Source organism: Natrix helvetica (genome assembly GCF_964273705.1).
Source record: "Natrix helvetica genome assembly, chromosome: 1".
Lineage (NCBI taxonomy): Eukaryota > Metazoa > Chordata > Lepidosauria > Squamata > Natricidae > Natrix > Natrix helvetica.
This window is the reverse complement of record NC_138548.1, coordinates 298562156-298580281: the sequence shown is the minus strand read 5'-3', so window position 1 is coordinate 298580281 and position 18126 is coordinate 298562156. Positions and strand designations below refer to the sequence as shown.

Genomic DNA, 18126 nt, shown 5'->3' with positions numbered 1-18126 from the left:
ATCTCTATCTTCCCTTTCCTACTACATGGGGAAAATCAAAATACTACCTTTTTATTGATGAAGTATACTACTTCAGTTCAGAATCTGTTCAAAATTTGTTAGTAGAGGAATCAAAGATATTACTAAATAAATAGTATGCGAAAATCTCCCTCCCACATGCTGTTGAAATAAAAGGAGGAGGAATGAGACAATTGTGTATTTATTAGAGACTGGCTTTCAATCTGCATGTGATTCCTCTAGCCTCCATTTTGCTATTTCAGAGTACTTCTAAATCATAATTAAATGCATTACTATGGGTTATTTTTCTTTAAAAAAATGGTCTGTCCCTCTAAATCTTTGTAGATTTTGAACTCAATAGTTAAAAAAAGGGCGGAGAACCAAAATTTCTTTTTCCCCCTTCCTTGATCATTTTTCCTATTAGTAATTTCATGGTATGATCAGAAACATGATTTCTGTCATCCTCATAGGCTAAATGTTGTAGATCCCCAGCTAAAAATATTGCATCCTGGGGTATTTCAGATAATTTCAGAGCTATACGTGTAAAAATATCTTTCTGATATATGTCTTACAAATTGTAGCAAGGAATTGCCTTGTCTACCCTACATCACCATTTTGTCTTTCCTGTCTCCTTCCTCACTAAGGCCATCCTTTTGTGTGGAGGTTGGCATTGGGGTTCTAGACATACAGTAGATAAGATACAGAATTCCAGATCTCACAAGCTTAAAGTCTACTTATCCAGCTCTGAGACTTTGCAGTGTCCGGTTGATTTTATTATATGTCTTATATCTATATTATATTTTTTTCCAGCCACCATTGATGTGAAAAGAAACATCTTTGATCTATGTACGGACACAAAGGATTGTTATTTAGCTGTTATTGAGGTAAATTTTATAAACACACACACACACACACGTACACACACACAATCATTGAAGAAAAATAATCATACAGTGTTCATTAATAGCTTTGGCTGGAAAATTAATTTACTATGTTGTGCTGATTGTTCCTTTTATAGAACCAGGGAAGTATGGATTCCATGAACATGGATACTGTTTGCAGGCTCTATGAAGTAGGCAGGCAGCGCTTGGCAGAAGACGAGGAGGATGAGGAAGAAGATCAGGTGAGAAGCAGAGTTCTGATGAATGCCTTGTTTCTGGTGACAGGCTGTTAGAAACTCTTGACCTATTGAGTGCTTAATTATGTATGTGTGTATGATTAAACTAGTCAGTCAGTACCTCTAATGAGGTAGCTAGGCTTATAATTCTGTGCAGGATATAAAGAAGACAAGATGTCCTCTTATGATGATTTGTGGAATTTTGGGGGGCTTTTGCTTCAAGTAGCCAGTCATGAAATGGGAAGGCTTGGCTGTGAAATTGTTCCTGGCTAAGTAGGAAGAATGATTCAAGCTTGCTTAAAGATTCTGCTGTTTGTTTCCATTGTTTTACTGATATACCTGTAGTTGGCCATTAGGATATCTGAAAAAGATTATTACTCCCCGTCTTTTTAGGGCTGCAGCAAATAACATATACAGTTGAGGTGAATGCTCAGCTCCTGTTCTTGACGCACTTTGGTGTCACATTTTTTGTTGGATGATTTGGGTTTGTCATTTTATGGATAATGATTTTTAAAAAATTATTTCAGCAGAAAAATTGGTGTGTATGCAGATAAAGTTAAAAGATTGTCATGGCAAAGTATAAGAGAATAAAACAAGGAAATAGTGTTGCAATTTGATTTTCTGATTTGTCTATTAGGGTAGATTCATTAGGCAGGATTTCACTCATTGCCATTGGCATTTCATTTAGTTTTTGTAGGTGCTGAGTGTGATGCAACCCTAATAACAAGCACTAAACTTTTCATTGCTAATCTTTTTTTTATTACTCCATCTGTTACGAAGTCCAGTGTTTTCTTGAGGTAGCAGGCTCCTTTCTCAACATGTTAATTTTTTTTTCCAGTTTTCTGAAAGACAGGATATTGCCTCTGTTTTTAAAACTCCTTAACACATATTCCGTATCTTTTCCTGGAAAGCTCTGTTGCAATAAAAGGTTGCAATGAGATCTGGGCTTAGGCTTGCCCTCTTGCTGATATACATTTCTGCCTTAGTGTTTGCTTTTCTGACCATATTTTTATCTCCTCTAAGGGCAGTGGAGGATGAGTTACAACCCAAAAGTCAATCTTGGAGAGGGATACTGATTTGCCCTTCTATATAGGACACTTCAGCCTTTGCAAGAGCTGCAGAATTTCTGAACGATAGAGCCAAGATTAAAAATGAGACAAAAAGATGTTTTGCAAATGGAAACACAGAATGATTCTTTGGGACTTTGAGGGAAAGTTACTTTTACAACAACAGTTGCAATTTTGGCAAGTCTCTACTGTTGATCTGTAATGTCTTTTAAACCTTTTACGTTTGGGCTACGTAAGATTTCTGAAGATAAAAGTATATACTGCACCCAATCTTTCTAGTTCCACATTGTAAAGGCATGTTGAGATGGCATAGAAAACTAAGCTAAACCGATTCAATGCACTGTGAGGTTATTTTCCCTTGCCCAGCTCTTTCTGTCCTCTCCTCATAGGTTTGAGCCTGCAACCTTTTAACCAGTCTCTTGGGTTTGGGTTTCCTGTTTGGGCTACCCTGGATGAGAAATAGCTATCGGTGCCTCTGCTCTCAGGAAAGTCCTGCCTCTGGATATGCTCTTTTACCATTAATAAACTTGGGGAAGGTTTTTTTATTGTGCTGTAATCCATCTTTTATTAGTATTAGTATAATACTAAATTAATATTCCCTCCTGAATAGAGATTTCCCAATATATAGAATTTCTCCATCCTGATTTGGACAGTATCATCATAGCTGAGAAAGAAAACTGTGCTGTCAAGAGGCCTGCTCCATTCCTTTGGTTTGCACAGAAGGGGAAGAGAGAGTTGTGCAATGCTGCTTTCATCATTGCCTCCTCCTCCTCCTCCTCCCTTTGGGCCACCCCCTGCAGACTCTTCTGGTGATTGCAGCATGGATGTAAACCTAGCTGAAAGCAACAGCAGTCTCTGCGTATGGAGTAATAGCTATGTATTTTTGTGGGATAGCTAACTTATTTAATAGTGTGGGAAAACAACTGCATCTTATTTCATTCTTTATTTCATTTCCCAGCACGGCGCACAGGCCCAGCTCAGTGGTCTCAGCTCTTCCTTGAATCCATGTCTGATTCTCTTAGTACAAAATAAAGACTTCAGTGACTGAAACACAAAAAGTCACTTACAAAATGAAGTGACTCTATGGAACGTCTTCTCCTCTAATACCACCCAGTCCTTTTTTGCAGCACCACAAATATTTTATGGAGCTATGGTAAAAAGTCATGCTGTCTCCTCTAGCCTTACTGTCCTGGTCATTGCAGCATGATTTTTAGTGTAAAAAAAATGGATTAGTTGCATATCTTCATTATAAATATTTAAGCCTTTTTTATGGGCTTGAATAAAAAGGCGGCCAAAACTGTAGAAAGATAAACACTTGGGAATGCAAATATTTGAGAAATTGCATAAATGTAATCGAAGTTCCCTTTTGAGAGAGAAAAATTATGGCACGCATATGCCTTATTTGTTTTGCAACAGGTTGTTCTAACTCATAAGTTTTCAAAGTGCAGCATTCAAGGCTGTTCATGCCACTTATTATCAAAACACGTGATATTTCGTGTTAGGTATAACACGATGAAATTTCATTAGACATCTTGTTCTTCAGCCTGTTTGATTATGGATATGAATTACTTATTAACTGTTAGTGGATTATTTTTCTCAAAAAAATTATTCCTTTTGCATAATGCATCCAAAATATTTACAGTATTTTAGCTGCAATCCTGATTCCAACCAATCTTATCACTGATTTTTAATCATTAGGCAAATATGGCAAAGCACAGTCAGCTTTAAATCCCAAACAATAGCCTTTAAGAACTAACTCGCTGGAGCCCTTTTAAGTAGTCCATGCAATTAATTACTATTAAAAGATCTATACAAACCAGGTCATAAAAAACAAAATATAACAATGTATTCAATACAGCTAATTAACAATGACTATTGGGACTAGAATTTCTGTTGCTAAGCAACATCACCTGACTGTGCTGCTTATTGATGGAAATTCTGGTTCTTCTGATTGCTATCATTAAGCAAATAACCACAGTCATTAAATGAAGGTGTTCTGTGGTCACCATATGCAACCTCCTGCTGGCTTCCCCATTGACTTTGTTTGTAGGAAGCCAACAAAAAAGATCCCTTATATCAATCACATGACTGGGGGGGGGGGTATAACCAATGTTTGTATGAAGATATTTCTAAGTATGAGGCCCTGTCACAACTACCTCTTGTTCAGCATCACTGAACTTCAAATGGTTGCTGAACTAGATAATAATAATAATAATAATAATAATAATAATAATAATAATAATAATAATAATAATAATAATAATAATAAGCTTTTATTTCTAGACCGCACCCTTTCCTAAGCAGGACTCGGGGCGGTGTACAGTCATTATTAAAACCATATACAAATACATAGACATAGACATAGACGTAGACGGAGGAGGTAGAAAATATACTGTACAATATTTAGTTAAAATACAAATAAAATTAAAATTCCCTTAAAAAATTCCCCAATAAAATGTTTGCCAGGAGGTGGAAGATGGAGCTATAAATCGGCTAAGCCAGCTAATTGGAACAGGTGGGTCTTGAGCTTCTGTCGGAAGGAGCGGAGGTCGTTAGTAGTTCTAATATCGGGGGGGAGGTCATTCCAGAGGGTTGGGCCCATCACAGAGAAGGCTCTACTCCTAGGCGTCACCCGCTGGCACTGCTTGGCGGATGGCACCTGGAGGAGTCCCTCCCTGTGAGAGCGGATAGGTCGTAGAGATGTATGAGGTGAGATGCGGTCCCGCAGGTAACTAGGTCCCCTAGTTAAACAAAGAACAGCTATCCTTTCTGATAAATGTTTAATTTCCCCTTAAACACAGTGATTTTTAAATCACAGTAAATGGACAGTGGTATTTATTTTGAAATTCCTTTGATTTCTTTTACTGATAAAAGCTTGGCCTTAGAGCAAACTTGGTTTGTCTTGCTCAGAAAAATTGAAGTACTTTATATTAACTGGACTGTTTGTCGATCTGGCTCAATGTTATCTATACTCACTGGCTTTCAACCAGCTGTTCACAGGGTCTTTTCTGTTACCAAATTCCTTTTTTACCTGAATATATATTGCAGGCAAAGCATGTATTCTAACATGGATCATGTTATTCTCTAATATCTCACCCTGAATGAAGACTCTGAATGTTACTTATGGAATCCAAACAGGATAAATGTAAGATGCAACATTTGTACTTGTAGATACCAAGTTACTGTTTTAGTTGGCTAAGCTATAGAATGGCAATAACTATGTTTTATCTCTTCACTCCAATTTTGCCTCTTGTTACAAATGGTTTGCTGTGTGACACGTATTCTGTCCATCCATGTCTTCTGGGTCTACGTAGAAGCCTTTGGTTAAGAATCTTGCTTTCTGTGTGCTGATATGTATAGTCAGGTCTGTGTTATATTTGGATGACCCAGGAGGAGTTGGAATGCATTTGGAGGCCAAGCTCTAAAGGTAAAAGCAATATGTATCTTTTATACAGGATTTCTGTGCAGTTTAGATGAAAGAATAAATTATCTTCCATTTAAGGTAGGCAATAAAGGTTTAGAAACGCAAATGTTCAAACAAGGAGCTAAAAAGAATGTTAATTTTTTACATTTACATATTCAGAACAATCTTTTTGAATGAAATATGTATTCAGAAAGAGTAAATAGCATTTAAGCCGGAGATGAGCTATGTTTAAGCAGAAAGAATATATTTTCAGGGAGACAGAATTTGTTTACTGGATATTAATATAAAACAAGAAACTAGAGAAAGTTGAATTTTATTCCGAGGTAGTTATAGACAGTGCCAGGATTTGGACAGCATGTGGAATAGCAGTTCAGGTTTTGGAGCAGAAAGATCTTGATTCTAGTTTACCAAAGAAACCCATGTAGCAACAGAAGCTCTTTTGCTGAAGATTTTTTTTTTCCGACCGAGTAAGAATAATTGTCTAAAACAATGCTTATAAAATGGAATATATCTTTAATAATTTAAGACTTGGTTAGAGGAAAGAAAAGTGCATACTTTCTAATATAGAGATATTATAACAGTTGCAGATGTTGCTATAGCAATTGAGATTTGGGATTTTTCCAGTGCTAAAACAAAACATACAAGATCTGTTGCATTACCCTTTCCTGGATTTTAAAAAAGGATTGCAATTTCAAATGCATACTGATGGTCCTCAACTTACTACCATTTTAGTGCCTGTTCAAAGTGACATTGTGACACTGATAAGTCCTTGCATTTATGACCATCGCAATGTCCCCACAATCACATGATCAAAATTTGAGTGCTTGGAAACGTATATGTTTACAATGATTGCAGTGCTCCACAGTCATGTTGTATTTGTAACCACCCCAGGGGGCTTCTAGCGACCAAAGCCAAGGGGGGAAACCAGATTTGCTTAAATACAGCTTGATTCACTTAATGATCGCAGCAAAAAGCTTGTAAAATCAGACATGTGACTCGTTTAATGACAATATGGCTTAGCAACAGAAGGTCAGTCCCAATTGTGGTTGTGAGTCAAGGGCTGCTGTAGCAAATCTGCAGATTTTTTTTAAATGCTTCTATTATTAGTAACAGGGATTACACCTTCTGCTTTTTTTTCTTAAATACTAAATCTTTAGATACTTTTTAGGTAAAATAATTATTAATGCCTGATTTTGAATTCATGATCTCTTTCAAAAATCTGGAGACTGTATGCCCAAAATAGCAAGTGAGATTGTATGTATGTATGTATGTATGTATGTATGTATGTATGTATGTATGTATGTATCAGTGGTGCGTTGCAGGTGTTTCGCCCCGGTACGGGAGTACCAGATCCTCCCTGGAGCACCGGGTACCATTCTGGTACGGTGCTCCAGAGGTAAGCTCCTTTCCTGTGCTTTAAGCCTGTGGCGCTTCAACGCACCTGCGCGACGCTACGCTGAGCAGCTGGATTGTCAGGGAGGCTTGTGGAATGCATGTACGCGTGCTGCGCGTGGCCATGTGGGTGACGCCGGGGTCATGTGGGTGAATCCGGAACCCACCATTGGTACTGTATGTATGTATTTTCCCATATATGGATGTTTTGAGCTGCCTGTTTATCCCTCAATCTAAGGTGTCTCAAAAGTCTACAGTAATATGAAGATCAGTTTCCGGACTAAGAGGAATTTAAAACTAAAGATGCTTTAATGAAAATATAATTAACAGTGGCAGTTCCTTTTATACAGTTTATCAATAAAATTCCATTATTCAGATATTGTGTGAAATGTGTAGCTTGAGAGGTGGGCTAGTTTGGCCCTTTCTTTGTATGGGAATCTCCTTGGCCTCCTTTGATAGGGCTCAATGAAATGCTCCCTACCATTTGACATGGCTGTAGTTGCTAATAGGAACAGAAACTTGCAATTTCATCTAGAAGTTAAACCTTCTCTTCCCCCAGGGATCTTGAGGTTTCCCTACTCACAGAACCAGAAAACAGTGTCTAGATCATCTACAGGGGGGAAGCTTTTTATGTGGATGCATGTGCAGTTCTTATGTTGGTTTGTGAAACTGAAAAGGTGGTTTACTTGGTGACAAGAGTTGTACTGTGTAATAACTTAGTATTATTTGGTGGCTATTGATTAAATTTGCTCATTCTGCTTTTAATTTATCAAGTGAGATGACTGAGAAATAAGAAAAGATAAGTTCCCACTAACGTGTATTGCTGGGTTATATTGCCAGTCTGAATAGTTCCCTTCTGTTAGAAATGTGCTAAGATTAGATTGGGGCGTTCCATTTTATGCTTGTTTGTAGGGAAACAAAGTACAGTGATGCAAATATTTAATATTTTGAAAAATATTTGGCCAATTAATTGAGATAGTTTTTATTATAAATGCCACTTCCACTGAAGACCCATAAGGTTTGGCTATGTTGTTAATACATCTTAATGAATTTGCATAATTGTTATAGCTTAGCCATTTGCACAACTGAATTGCATTTTAAGAATGACATGTTTCTGGAATGTGTGAATCACATTCATCTTGATATATCAATGCAGGGTGAGAAGACGTAGTCTAATGAATAAGATGAAATGATTCCTCCTTTGTCTTTTTTAAAAAGCAGCGATTCTCTTGTTGAGAAATAATGCTAGTATGACACTGATTGACATATTTTCTTTTACAATATACAGTTTATACTGTTTTAGAAAATACAATTTGGTTGTTGAATAATTGGAGGAAGGGTCAGTAAGAACCTTTTACTTTGAATGGAAAATATGGGCATGTCTTTGAGTAAGTTAGGGGACTGGAGACTAAAACACATGAAGAATGTTTACAGGAATTGGATATGTCTAGTTTGATGAAAAGAAGGACTAGGGGAGACATGATAGCAGTGTTCCAATATCTCAGGGTTGCCACAAAGAAGAGGGAGTCAAACTATTCTCCAAGGCACCTGAGGGTAGAACAAGAAGCAATGGGTGGAAACTAATCAAGGAGAGAAGCAACCTGGAACTAAAGCGAAATTTCCTGACAGTCAGAACAATTAATCAATGGAATGACTTGCCTGAAGAAGTTATGAATGCTCCAATACTGGAGGTTTTTAAGAAGAGATTGGACAACCATTTGTCTGAAATGGTATAGGGCTTCCTGCCTAAGCAGGGCTGGACTAGAAGACCTCCAAAGTCCCTTTCAACTCTGTTATTCTGTTTTACTGTAGTTTTTCTAAGCTGGTATTCTCCTGATGGAATGGATTATAACATCTCTTATGCTAGTTTAAGATAATTATCTATTATGCTATGCCAAAGTCATTTACTAATAGATTGTTCAACCAAATTAAAGATGCCCAATGGGTCAGGAACAATACAGTTGAAAGGAGCTAGTGATGGTGGGCAAGTTTCAAATTAAATTCATTGAACTTTGAATCAAAGAGAATTTAATCAGTGGGACAAGTTAACTATTAGTTTTGATGGACCTGAAGTTCAATAGTCAGGATCTAAATCCCTAAATGTAGATTAACATTTTTTTTACTAAAGCTGTTAAAAATACTTTTAAAAAATGATGTATTTCTTCCCTCCCAATTCATTGTGGCCTAGTGGTGAGTATAAACTAAGCCCCATATTAATTGTGTTAAATTATGTTTAAAAATCATGGCTATCATTTTGCTTATTGTTGTCAGTATAGTCAGCACTGTTTTGATTGGTTGATATAGATAAAAGTTTTGATCCATCATTTACAGCATGTCATAGTTGTTTTAGTTTAGACATGATATTAAGACACTATAACTGATTGCAATATATTATTTTAGCATTTTTATAAAATGTGCAGATTTATTGCATTAGTTATAAGTGCATTATAAGCAAAATAATTACTACCATTACAACTACTACTATACTACATTCAATAGAAACTTCCCTCTGTAAATGTAATGCTAGGAACGTGAACTGGAATTCTCTCTCCCAGTTTGCTTCTTACCCAGTTCCGGTTTTATTCCTTCTAATGGGGCTTCTGTCATGTCTTTTCAGGAAGAGGAGGAACAGGAAGAGGATGATGATGAAGATGAGGATGATACTGATGACCTAGATGAGCTGGACACTGATCAGTTGCTGGAGGCTGATTTGGAGGAAGAAGAGAACAACGAGAATGCAGGTGAGGATGGAGAAAATGACTTCTCCCCTTCTGATGATGAGGAAGTGGCCAACCTGCTTGAAGAGGGAGACGAAGGAGAAGATGACGACTCTGATGCAGATGAGGAAGTTGAGCTGATCCTTGGTGATAGTAAGTATGCACAGGTCTTCTAGAAATTAGTTTGATTCTGTGTGATTTAGGGAGGCCAATCTAGCCGCGAACCAGAGTGTGACAATAAGGTAGAAAGCAACAAAAACAGAAAAATATGGCAATACATATAACAGAATGGATGGTTGTGTGCATTTATTTGATGTGATTCAATCAACCAGAGGCAAAAGGATAATAAAATTTTAAAAAAAACGGAACTTTTTTTTTGAATGCAAAGAGCTGTGCTTTCTGCCAGGGAAGCCAGTTCCAGAACATGGGGATCATCAGTGCTGCCTAATCCTTGTCCCATATGCAGAGGAGGGACTCTCAGCAGGCCCTCTCAAGAGGTTCATAATCCGTGTTGGCAAGGCAGGCCTAAAATAAGCTAGCATTGCATCAGACAAGGCTGTGTGGATCATTACCAGCACTTGGAATTGCACCCCCTTCTTTGGTAGCTATTAGGACCAGCATTACCAGATTTTTAAAATATTTTTATCCCATCTCCTACTTTCCTCACATTAACAACCCTGTGTGGTGAGTTGGGCTGAGAGAGTGACTGGCCCAAAGTCACCTAGCTGGCTTTACTGCCTAAGGCAGGACTAGAACTCCCAAGCTCCTGGTTTCTAGCCTGATATTTTAATCACTATATAAAACGGGCTCCACCAGAGTGCCACAGTATTTTTAGCTGAAGAGCAATTCAGTTTTGGGAGGATTTAATCAGAGCTTACTTCAGCTTATCCACATTCTAACAGTTTTTCGATATAGGGTCAGGTTTTCCATGGTATCTACAGGTTGGCCAAGGGTGGCAATGTATTATTAAGTGTCTTCGGAAACCAATGATGCTTTACCATAACTGGCAGATGTGTCCTTGGCAGTTTCATATAGATCTTAAATAACATAGTAGAGAGTACCAAAGATGCAGCACCCACATTCTTGATGATAATTTTGCCTCTTCTTGGGAAGAAGGTATCCTTCCCTTTGCCCAGTTGCTGTGTCTTAGCCCAATCACTATTAATTTTGGACCAGAGAAAGCTACATTAAACATCCAACAGAGAAGAGTCTTTGACTTGAACCTGCCAAAGATAGATTGGGAGTCTCAGACTATTTGCTATTCCAAATAATTGAGCATAAAAAGATACATACAACAGCATTACTCATGGAGGTGTTGAAGGAAAAGTTCAGTAACACCATGTATTTCAAATGCCTCAATTTGGAGACCACTAAGACTGTTTCAGCCATCTTGCTATGTTGTTCCTTGTATATATTTCACACTCTAGCATTTCCCTCCTGAAGTGCAAGAGATATTCTTTCTATTAGCTGATTAAGTTACAAAAATCTCCTTGAGAGTTGTTAGGCTTTGTTTATTTGTGCTTTCTGCTAGAAAGTGCAAAGTTTGAAATGAATGGTCTGGTTAGCTATGCCTTGGGTCAGGCGAACCTTTTTTGGCTCACGTGCTGTTAAGTAATTGAGCTCCCCGTTAGAAGAGTGAGTATGCAGAGAAGCGTAATGAGAGTGATATGGAATAACACGCACAAACCAGCATACAGAGACACTGAATAGTATAAAAATATAGTAGTTTACTATATAGAAATATAGAAGTAGTCAGAGTCCGGTTATCAGTCCAAGTCATACACGGTTCAGTAATTCAGTTATCGATATTCTCAGTTTAACACACAAAGTATAGCTAAACAGTAGCAAACCACAATACCTCAAAACACCGACCAGCGTCTAACAAAACAGAGAGAGATCTAACAGCCATTCTGGCTCCCTCTTATAGCTGCTTGAGGCAACAAGCCAATTAAATCTGTGAATCATGTAAAGTAACAAAGTAATCATAGCTTATATATTGCCAAGCCAAGCCTAGGGTTACATCCCTAACACGTGCCATAAGTGGGGAGAGCGCAGAGGGGTCGTGCACGGGCGTGCCGCACCTATAATGCAATGTGCGACCCCCTTGCATACATGCATGCATGACAGGCGCTTCCCCCCATTTTTGCATGCTTTTTTAGCCCTCCCCAGCTCCAGAGGCTTTATAGGAACCTGGGGAGGGTGAAAACAGCCTCTCCCCCCGGAGGGCCTCCAGAGGCTTCAGGAGCTTCCCTGAAGCCTCCAGAGTGAAAAAAAAACAGCCCTATGGGCACACCAGAAGTTCAAGAACGGACTTCTGGTTTGCTTGTTGGGTCGTTTTTCGTCCTCCGGAGCCTTCAGGGAAGCCTCCGGAAGGCCCCTGAAGGCTCCGGAGGGCTTAAACCGGCCCTATGAGCAAACCGGAAGTCCATTCCCAAACTTCCGGTTTGCCTGTAGGGCTGTTGTTGTTTTTCTGCACTCTGGAGGTTTCAAGGAAGCTCCTGAAGCCTCCGGAGAGCCTCCGGGGGGGCAGGGGGGCTGTTTTCACCCTCACCATGCTCCTATAAAGCCTCTGGAGCCTGGAGAGGGTGAAAATGGCTTTAAAAAGGCTGAACTCAGCTGGACAGTGTGTGCATGCGCACTGGCCAGCTGACATAGCAACACCTCGCGTGCCCTGACAAATGGCTCCGCGTGCCACAGGTTCACCATCCCAGCCTTGGGTGAAAGACTAATCTTTTTTTAACCTGTAACTCCTACATAATATATTAATCTCTCAATAACTCTCATTATTGAGTTATTTTGTATTCATGTTTTTTCTTTGTTTATTGACTATAAATCAGTGTAACACTAGTCCTGATCGTAATAGTTATTAAAAAGATAGCAATGGAAAGAATATGCAATAGAGGAGGAAATGGAATTAAAGGCATGTGATTAGTTAAAATGTCAAAGGAAAACAAGAAAACCAAATGTCTATTTTGAGGTATGTGAGGAGGAAAAAAATAGCACAGCAATTCCCTGTCAAATATGACATAGCTTTTTATTGCTTTAAGTTGGTCTGGGAATTTCTGGTAAAATGTTCCACTTTGTATTACCTTTTTGTTGTTGGATTGAAAAAAAAGTTTTAAGAAGGATGTTGCTGGGGGCTTTCCTAGCCTCTTCCACTCGAGTGCACAAATGGAATTTTGTCTCGAAAGTTTTTCAATCCTTCATATAAAACCTCTGGATGGATCACCAAATTCTGCCTGAAGTGAGATTTATTGGTATAGCTTTTGAAAATATCTTTATATTTTCTTGAATCAAAAATAGCACTCTAGAACAGGGGGGACAAATCTGCGTCATCATGGAGGCATCACATGACGTATTGCTACTTCCTCCCCCTTTGTTAAACCAGGCATGGGCGTGGCCAGTGCGTGACGCATGTGGCCTGCGGGCCACGAGTTTGATAGCCCTGCTCTAGAGCATCCTTTTCCATGAAAAATTCCAGGGGAAAACTATAATTAACAACGATGAAAACAAAATAATAGTAATGCCAAATTCTTCCTGTTGCAAATGATTCTGTCCTAGAAATTGAACATTTCTAGCTCTTCCAACAAAACCACAGTATAAAGTATGGCTGCACTGATTGGAAATTCTAGGATGGGAATAGATTGGGGAAAGACCATAAAATGTGTTGTTAATGTCTTCATTCCTTTCAAGTGTAAACCACCTTTCCTGTATCTCTTAATAAAAATAAGAAATGTTTCATAGCTGTTTAAATTGCAGTATTTCATGTGGACAAGGTCCTCTTGATTTATCAAGCCTTAATAACTGAATATTTTTAACAACTCATTGGTCACCTTTGCAGCCGACAGCTCAGATAACTTGGATCTGGAAGATGACATAATTTTGTCGCTGAATGAATGAGGCGGTCTTCATCCGGGACTTTGGCAGCAGAGCAGCTCCCGACTCAGAAGCCAGGAGAGCCAATCAAGAGGCGAACACCGAGCACCCTGTCAGCTTCTTCTACTTGGCAGAAATCCAGTCCTTCCAGTTTTCAAGTGGACAGACATGGGCTCAGGATAGGCCCAGTGTCTTTCTACAGAGACCAGGGATTTGGCCTTTATTTTCTCTGCCTTTTTTTTTTTTTTGGTCATTTTTTTTTAGGCCAAGACACAACTTCTCCAGGAAGACTTCTGAAGATATTTCACAGTATATTTTCTTTGTATAAAGTTCTTTCCTAAAGAACAGAAATAGTTTTATATGAGACAAACAAGCAAAAAAAAAAGGATAAAAAAAACCCAGGCAGGTATTATAAAGAAGGTGTGACTTTGTAACCTTCTAAAATTTAATTACCCAACTGGATTTCTGGGAGATTAAAAAAAATTAAAAAATAACAAAGGGCATTTTTACTGAAGGGGGGGGGGAAATGAATCATGGATTGTGAAACCGTGGACGAGTGATTTTTATTTTGAACATGATTTTTTTAATGGAGTTGTTGCTACCTGCTGTGAAAAGGTCATTTTTTTTTTTTTGGTCCTATGCCTCTTGTCCTGCTTAAACCCCAGTGAGGGCTCCTGCTGCAGGAGCCTTGGTGGAGGGCTGAAGGTCCAGTTTGGTCTCGTTAAGAACCTGCTGTTGCTGGAGATGAAGGACTCTGGCTTGCAAGTCTCCCTCCACCTATTGCCACACACCCCCTTCTTTTTGACGTTGGCATTTTTAATCCTCTCTCCCCGTGCCCTTCTGCCCTCTGTGAAAATTACAAATTGAAATCCTTTTTCTTCAATGTAAATTGTATTTATTAAAAAAAAATAAAAATGAGATTCAAGTCCTGTCTGTTCATAACTCTGAGCTCCTGTCACATTGCTTGCCACCTTGTTCCAAGTGAAGATAATGAAGGCAATAAGTTACTTAAAATATGGGTTATGGCGATAACAAATGCTGCCATATTCATAGGAATGTAACTGAAGTACAATGCGTAGTCTTTGAGAAACATTCGAGAGTTGTGCTCTCTGGACTTCAACAAAAGAGCACACAATGAACTCTTACCAGGAGAATCATGTTCAGTGACTTATGGGAGAATTCTGAATCTCCAGTTGTGCATGGCCAACGCCAAGATAATTTGAAAACCGAAAAAGTGAACTCTTGCAGAGTTTTCCTTCCTTTCCTTTCCCTCCCTCTACAGTTAAATCTAAAATTACAGCAACAGTAAGATTGATATATAATGCAAATACATAAAGATCTATACAGAGGTTGGAGCTGTTGGCTTCTTGTTTCTGGTCTCTGAGGTACTTACATTATAGCACCTTTACAAAATTTTGCAGTAGCTCTACAATGTAAATCAGCATTTATCTTCCACTTTGTAGGTAAGTCAAAGCCAAGCAGAGTTTATAGCTCATTCTTAGACATTGTTCCAGCCTTTTTGAATTAAAAACTTTGAACTTCGTATGTACTGAGGCTTAACCTATGAATAGCATTGTTTTTAAAAGTTCACACATTTCCTCGTTAGCTTATTCCAAAACATTTTCTTTTAATAAATGAAGATTTTAATTGATTCTGTTTAAAAATTGCATTATGAACACATTTGTTCAATTGACTAGTACTACAGTTGGAAAGCCTGCTAGGCATGCCTTGGCCAGACATGGGTTTAACTTGGCTTGTTCCAGCAAAATGCATATTAGCAGACTGCCTTAATTGACCAAGTTTCTTTAACAGCCGATAAATCTGGTTTGTATTAATGCGCACGATTAGTAAATGAAGTGTTCAAATTTGCTTAGGTGATATGTTCAGTTTAACTAATTAAGATATAGGCAAATTGCTTATCTCAATTATATAACTGATCTAAACCTTCCTTAAACTTGCCGAATATAAATACAAACAATATGATTAGACTAAACCATATTGCACATTGCAATGCAATATCTAAGGTTTATTCTCTACCTACAGCCATAGTTTAAAAATGTTGCTTTATATAAGCCATTACACCACCATAGGGTAATAAAGAAATGCAATTTGTTAGGAAGAATTAATAGTGATTTGTGTCATACTAGCATATTCCTTATTCAATACAATACAATACAATAGCAGAGTTGGAAGGGACCTTGGAGGTCTTCTAATCCAACCCCCTGCCTAGGCAGGAAACCCTATACCGTTTCAGACAAATGGCTATCCAACATCATCATTTAGTGTTTGTCCATAGAAGCAGCTTAACTACAAGTTGTAGATAAACAGTCGATTTTGTAAAAATGAAGATACGAGTTGGTTACAAAGCCACTATTACATGCTAAAGCCAACAAAATATTTGCAATTGAAAGGGTTGTGTAAACCGCCAACCCCTAAAAGTAGAGCAAAAACTTCAGAGAGCTGTTTACGTTTAAAACATTTGTTCACAGCCTAACCGGACTTTGTTAAACTTTCACCCAATTTGAGCAGATTTACAATCTAGGATCTCAAATGAAATAAATGTAGATGCATGGTGATTAAAAATGCCAGTTTGAGGTAAACAAAATTGTGGAATGCTTTACAAAATTGAGATAATTACTGTATATCTTTACTTCTATTTACAGTAGTTTCCTTTCTAATGCCTTCTAGTCATTGTTGATTCCTGGTAACTGGACAAGTCCCTGTACTTTTCTTGGCAAGCTTTTTCTCAAGTGCCATTGCCTGACTGAGTGACAGGCCAAAGGTCACCAGGTTAGCCTTGTGGCTGAGGAGTTACTAGAACTAATGTTTTCCCAGTTTTAGCTAAGGCCTCTTTACTTTCTACTTAGCTTATTTCCCAGGATCAGGTCATCTCAGATTTCTTAAATACCGTATTTAAGACGCATCACGATTTTGAAGAGTGGCAAAAAACTGTGGCGTGCAGAGGCTTTGGGAGGCTTGTAGAGTGCTCCTGGGGGACAAAAACAAGCAAAAAATGGCCCATTTCTTTTTGCAAAAAACGGTGTGCAGAGGTTTTGGGAGGCTTGTAGAGTGCTGCTGGGGGCTGGGGCAAGAAACAGCCTGTTTTTGCCCTCCCCAGCAGCACTTTGCAGGCCTCCCAAACCTTCTACGTGTCCATTTTTGCGAAAAATGGGATGTGCAGGGGCGAGGTTTCGGGAGGCCAAAAATGCTGTATTCAGTGTATAAGATGCACCCAGATTTTCACCCTCTTTTTTGAGGGGAAAAAGGTGTGTCTTATATCCAAAAAATACGGTAATTGCTCATACTGTTTCACATCAATAATACAGGGATTGAAGTATAGAAGCCCAAGTAAATGAATAGACACTTCATTTTATGTAGGTTTTAAAAAAGAAAAATATGGGTTTAAAATTTACCTCATGGTTATTATTACTATTATTTGCATGGCTGCCCAACTCTGGGTGGCTCACAACATTAAAATATACATTAAAATATACATATAAATATTTGGAAATAGCAGAAAACAGTTGCCACTTTATGTTATAATATAATTTGCATAGTTTTTAGAAACCTTTTTTCCCCAGAATTGATAAAAAAAAAAACTTCTTTAAAGTCTATTTGCAACACCTTTTATGATTTTCAATGGTTGTGCGACAGAAACCTTTCATTAAAATTATTTGCTCGTTGATAGTAGAGTGATTTGTTCACGCCAATGCAGTGGGTATCCTGTTTACAGCAATATAGATTACCCTCAACACCATTTAGCAACTTCTATGCAATAAATTACTGTTACTTGAAATATTCAGGAATATCACCACTGTAAAATTGCATATCAATATGTTCTCGTGACACATGTTTTCACATTTTAAAGAATTAACAATTTAGATACAAATGCCTATGACACTGAAAATAAGAAAAACCTTTAGAAAAGCAATGTTTATATTAGATAAACCTATCTTTTTCAACCTTAATGTTATACATTACAACTCAAGAGAATTTTCAACCAAATGTTTTGTAGTCCCAGCACATCTGGTTTGAAGTTCCAAACTAGCTGTTTGAACAAGCTTAAGATTTTGGAGTGTGACAATGCTCTTTCTGAGCAAAATCTTGACCTTCTTATAGTATTGAAAGCATTCCCTAAATGCATTGGGAAAAGAGAGAGTAGGAATAGATTGCACAAATTATAGCACCTGTCCTTAGTGTACTTCTTGCTATTCTATGATTCATGTAGCTGCTCAATCATCTTACAAGCCTTTCTTCCAACTACCTTCCCATTCTTTTGGGAAAGTTTCAAATTTTTTGAGAAGTGAACTGCAACAGTGAATTCTGAAAAGTAACTAGGTTTACAGCTATTTATTAATTGCGTAAGTTAGACACAAGGGAGCTAACCTGGCTGTAGAAGGGGGAGGATTTCATTACATGCTTTTTAAAAAGAATATACATGACACTCCTCACAGGACTACTTCACAAAAAACTATGAAAGTAGTATATTCCAGCAATAGTTATATGCGAATTCATTTGCAATTACAATTTCCAGTC

General features: G+C 38.0%; 1 protein-coding gene across 2 annotated transcripts in view; it reads left to right on the top strand.

Moving 5' to 3' along the window:
- Nucleotides 1–13746, top strand: part of DCAF1 (DDB1 and CUL4 associated factor 1) — a 51092-nt gene extending 37346 nt beyond the window's left edge. The window contains exons 21-24 of one of the 2 annotated variants that reach the window (XM_081956177.1): nt 808–881; nt 1016–1120; nt 9615–9738; nt 13556–13746. In XM_081956177.1, coding sequence (XP_081812303.1) covers nt 808–881; nt 1016–1120; nt 9615–9738; nt 13556–13614 — 362 coding nt within the window. In that variant the 3' untranslated portion in view covers nt 13615–13746. Of the gene's footprint in view, nt 1–807; nt 882–1015; nt 1121–9614; nt 9868–13555 lie in introns of both variants that reach the window. The other variant, XM_081956176.1, reaches the window with a different exon arrangement.
- The last annotated feature ends 4380 nt before the right edge of the window (nt 13747–18126 follow it).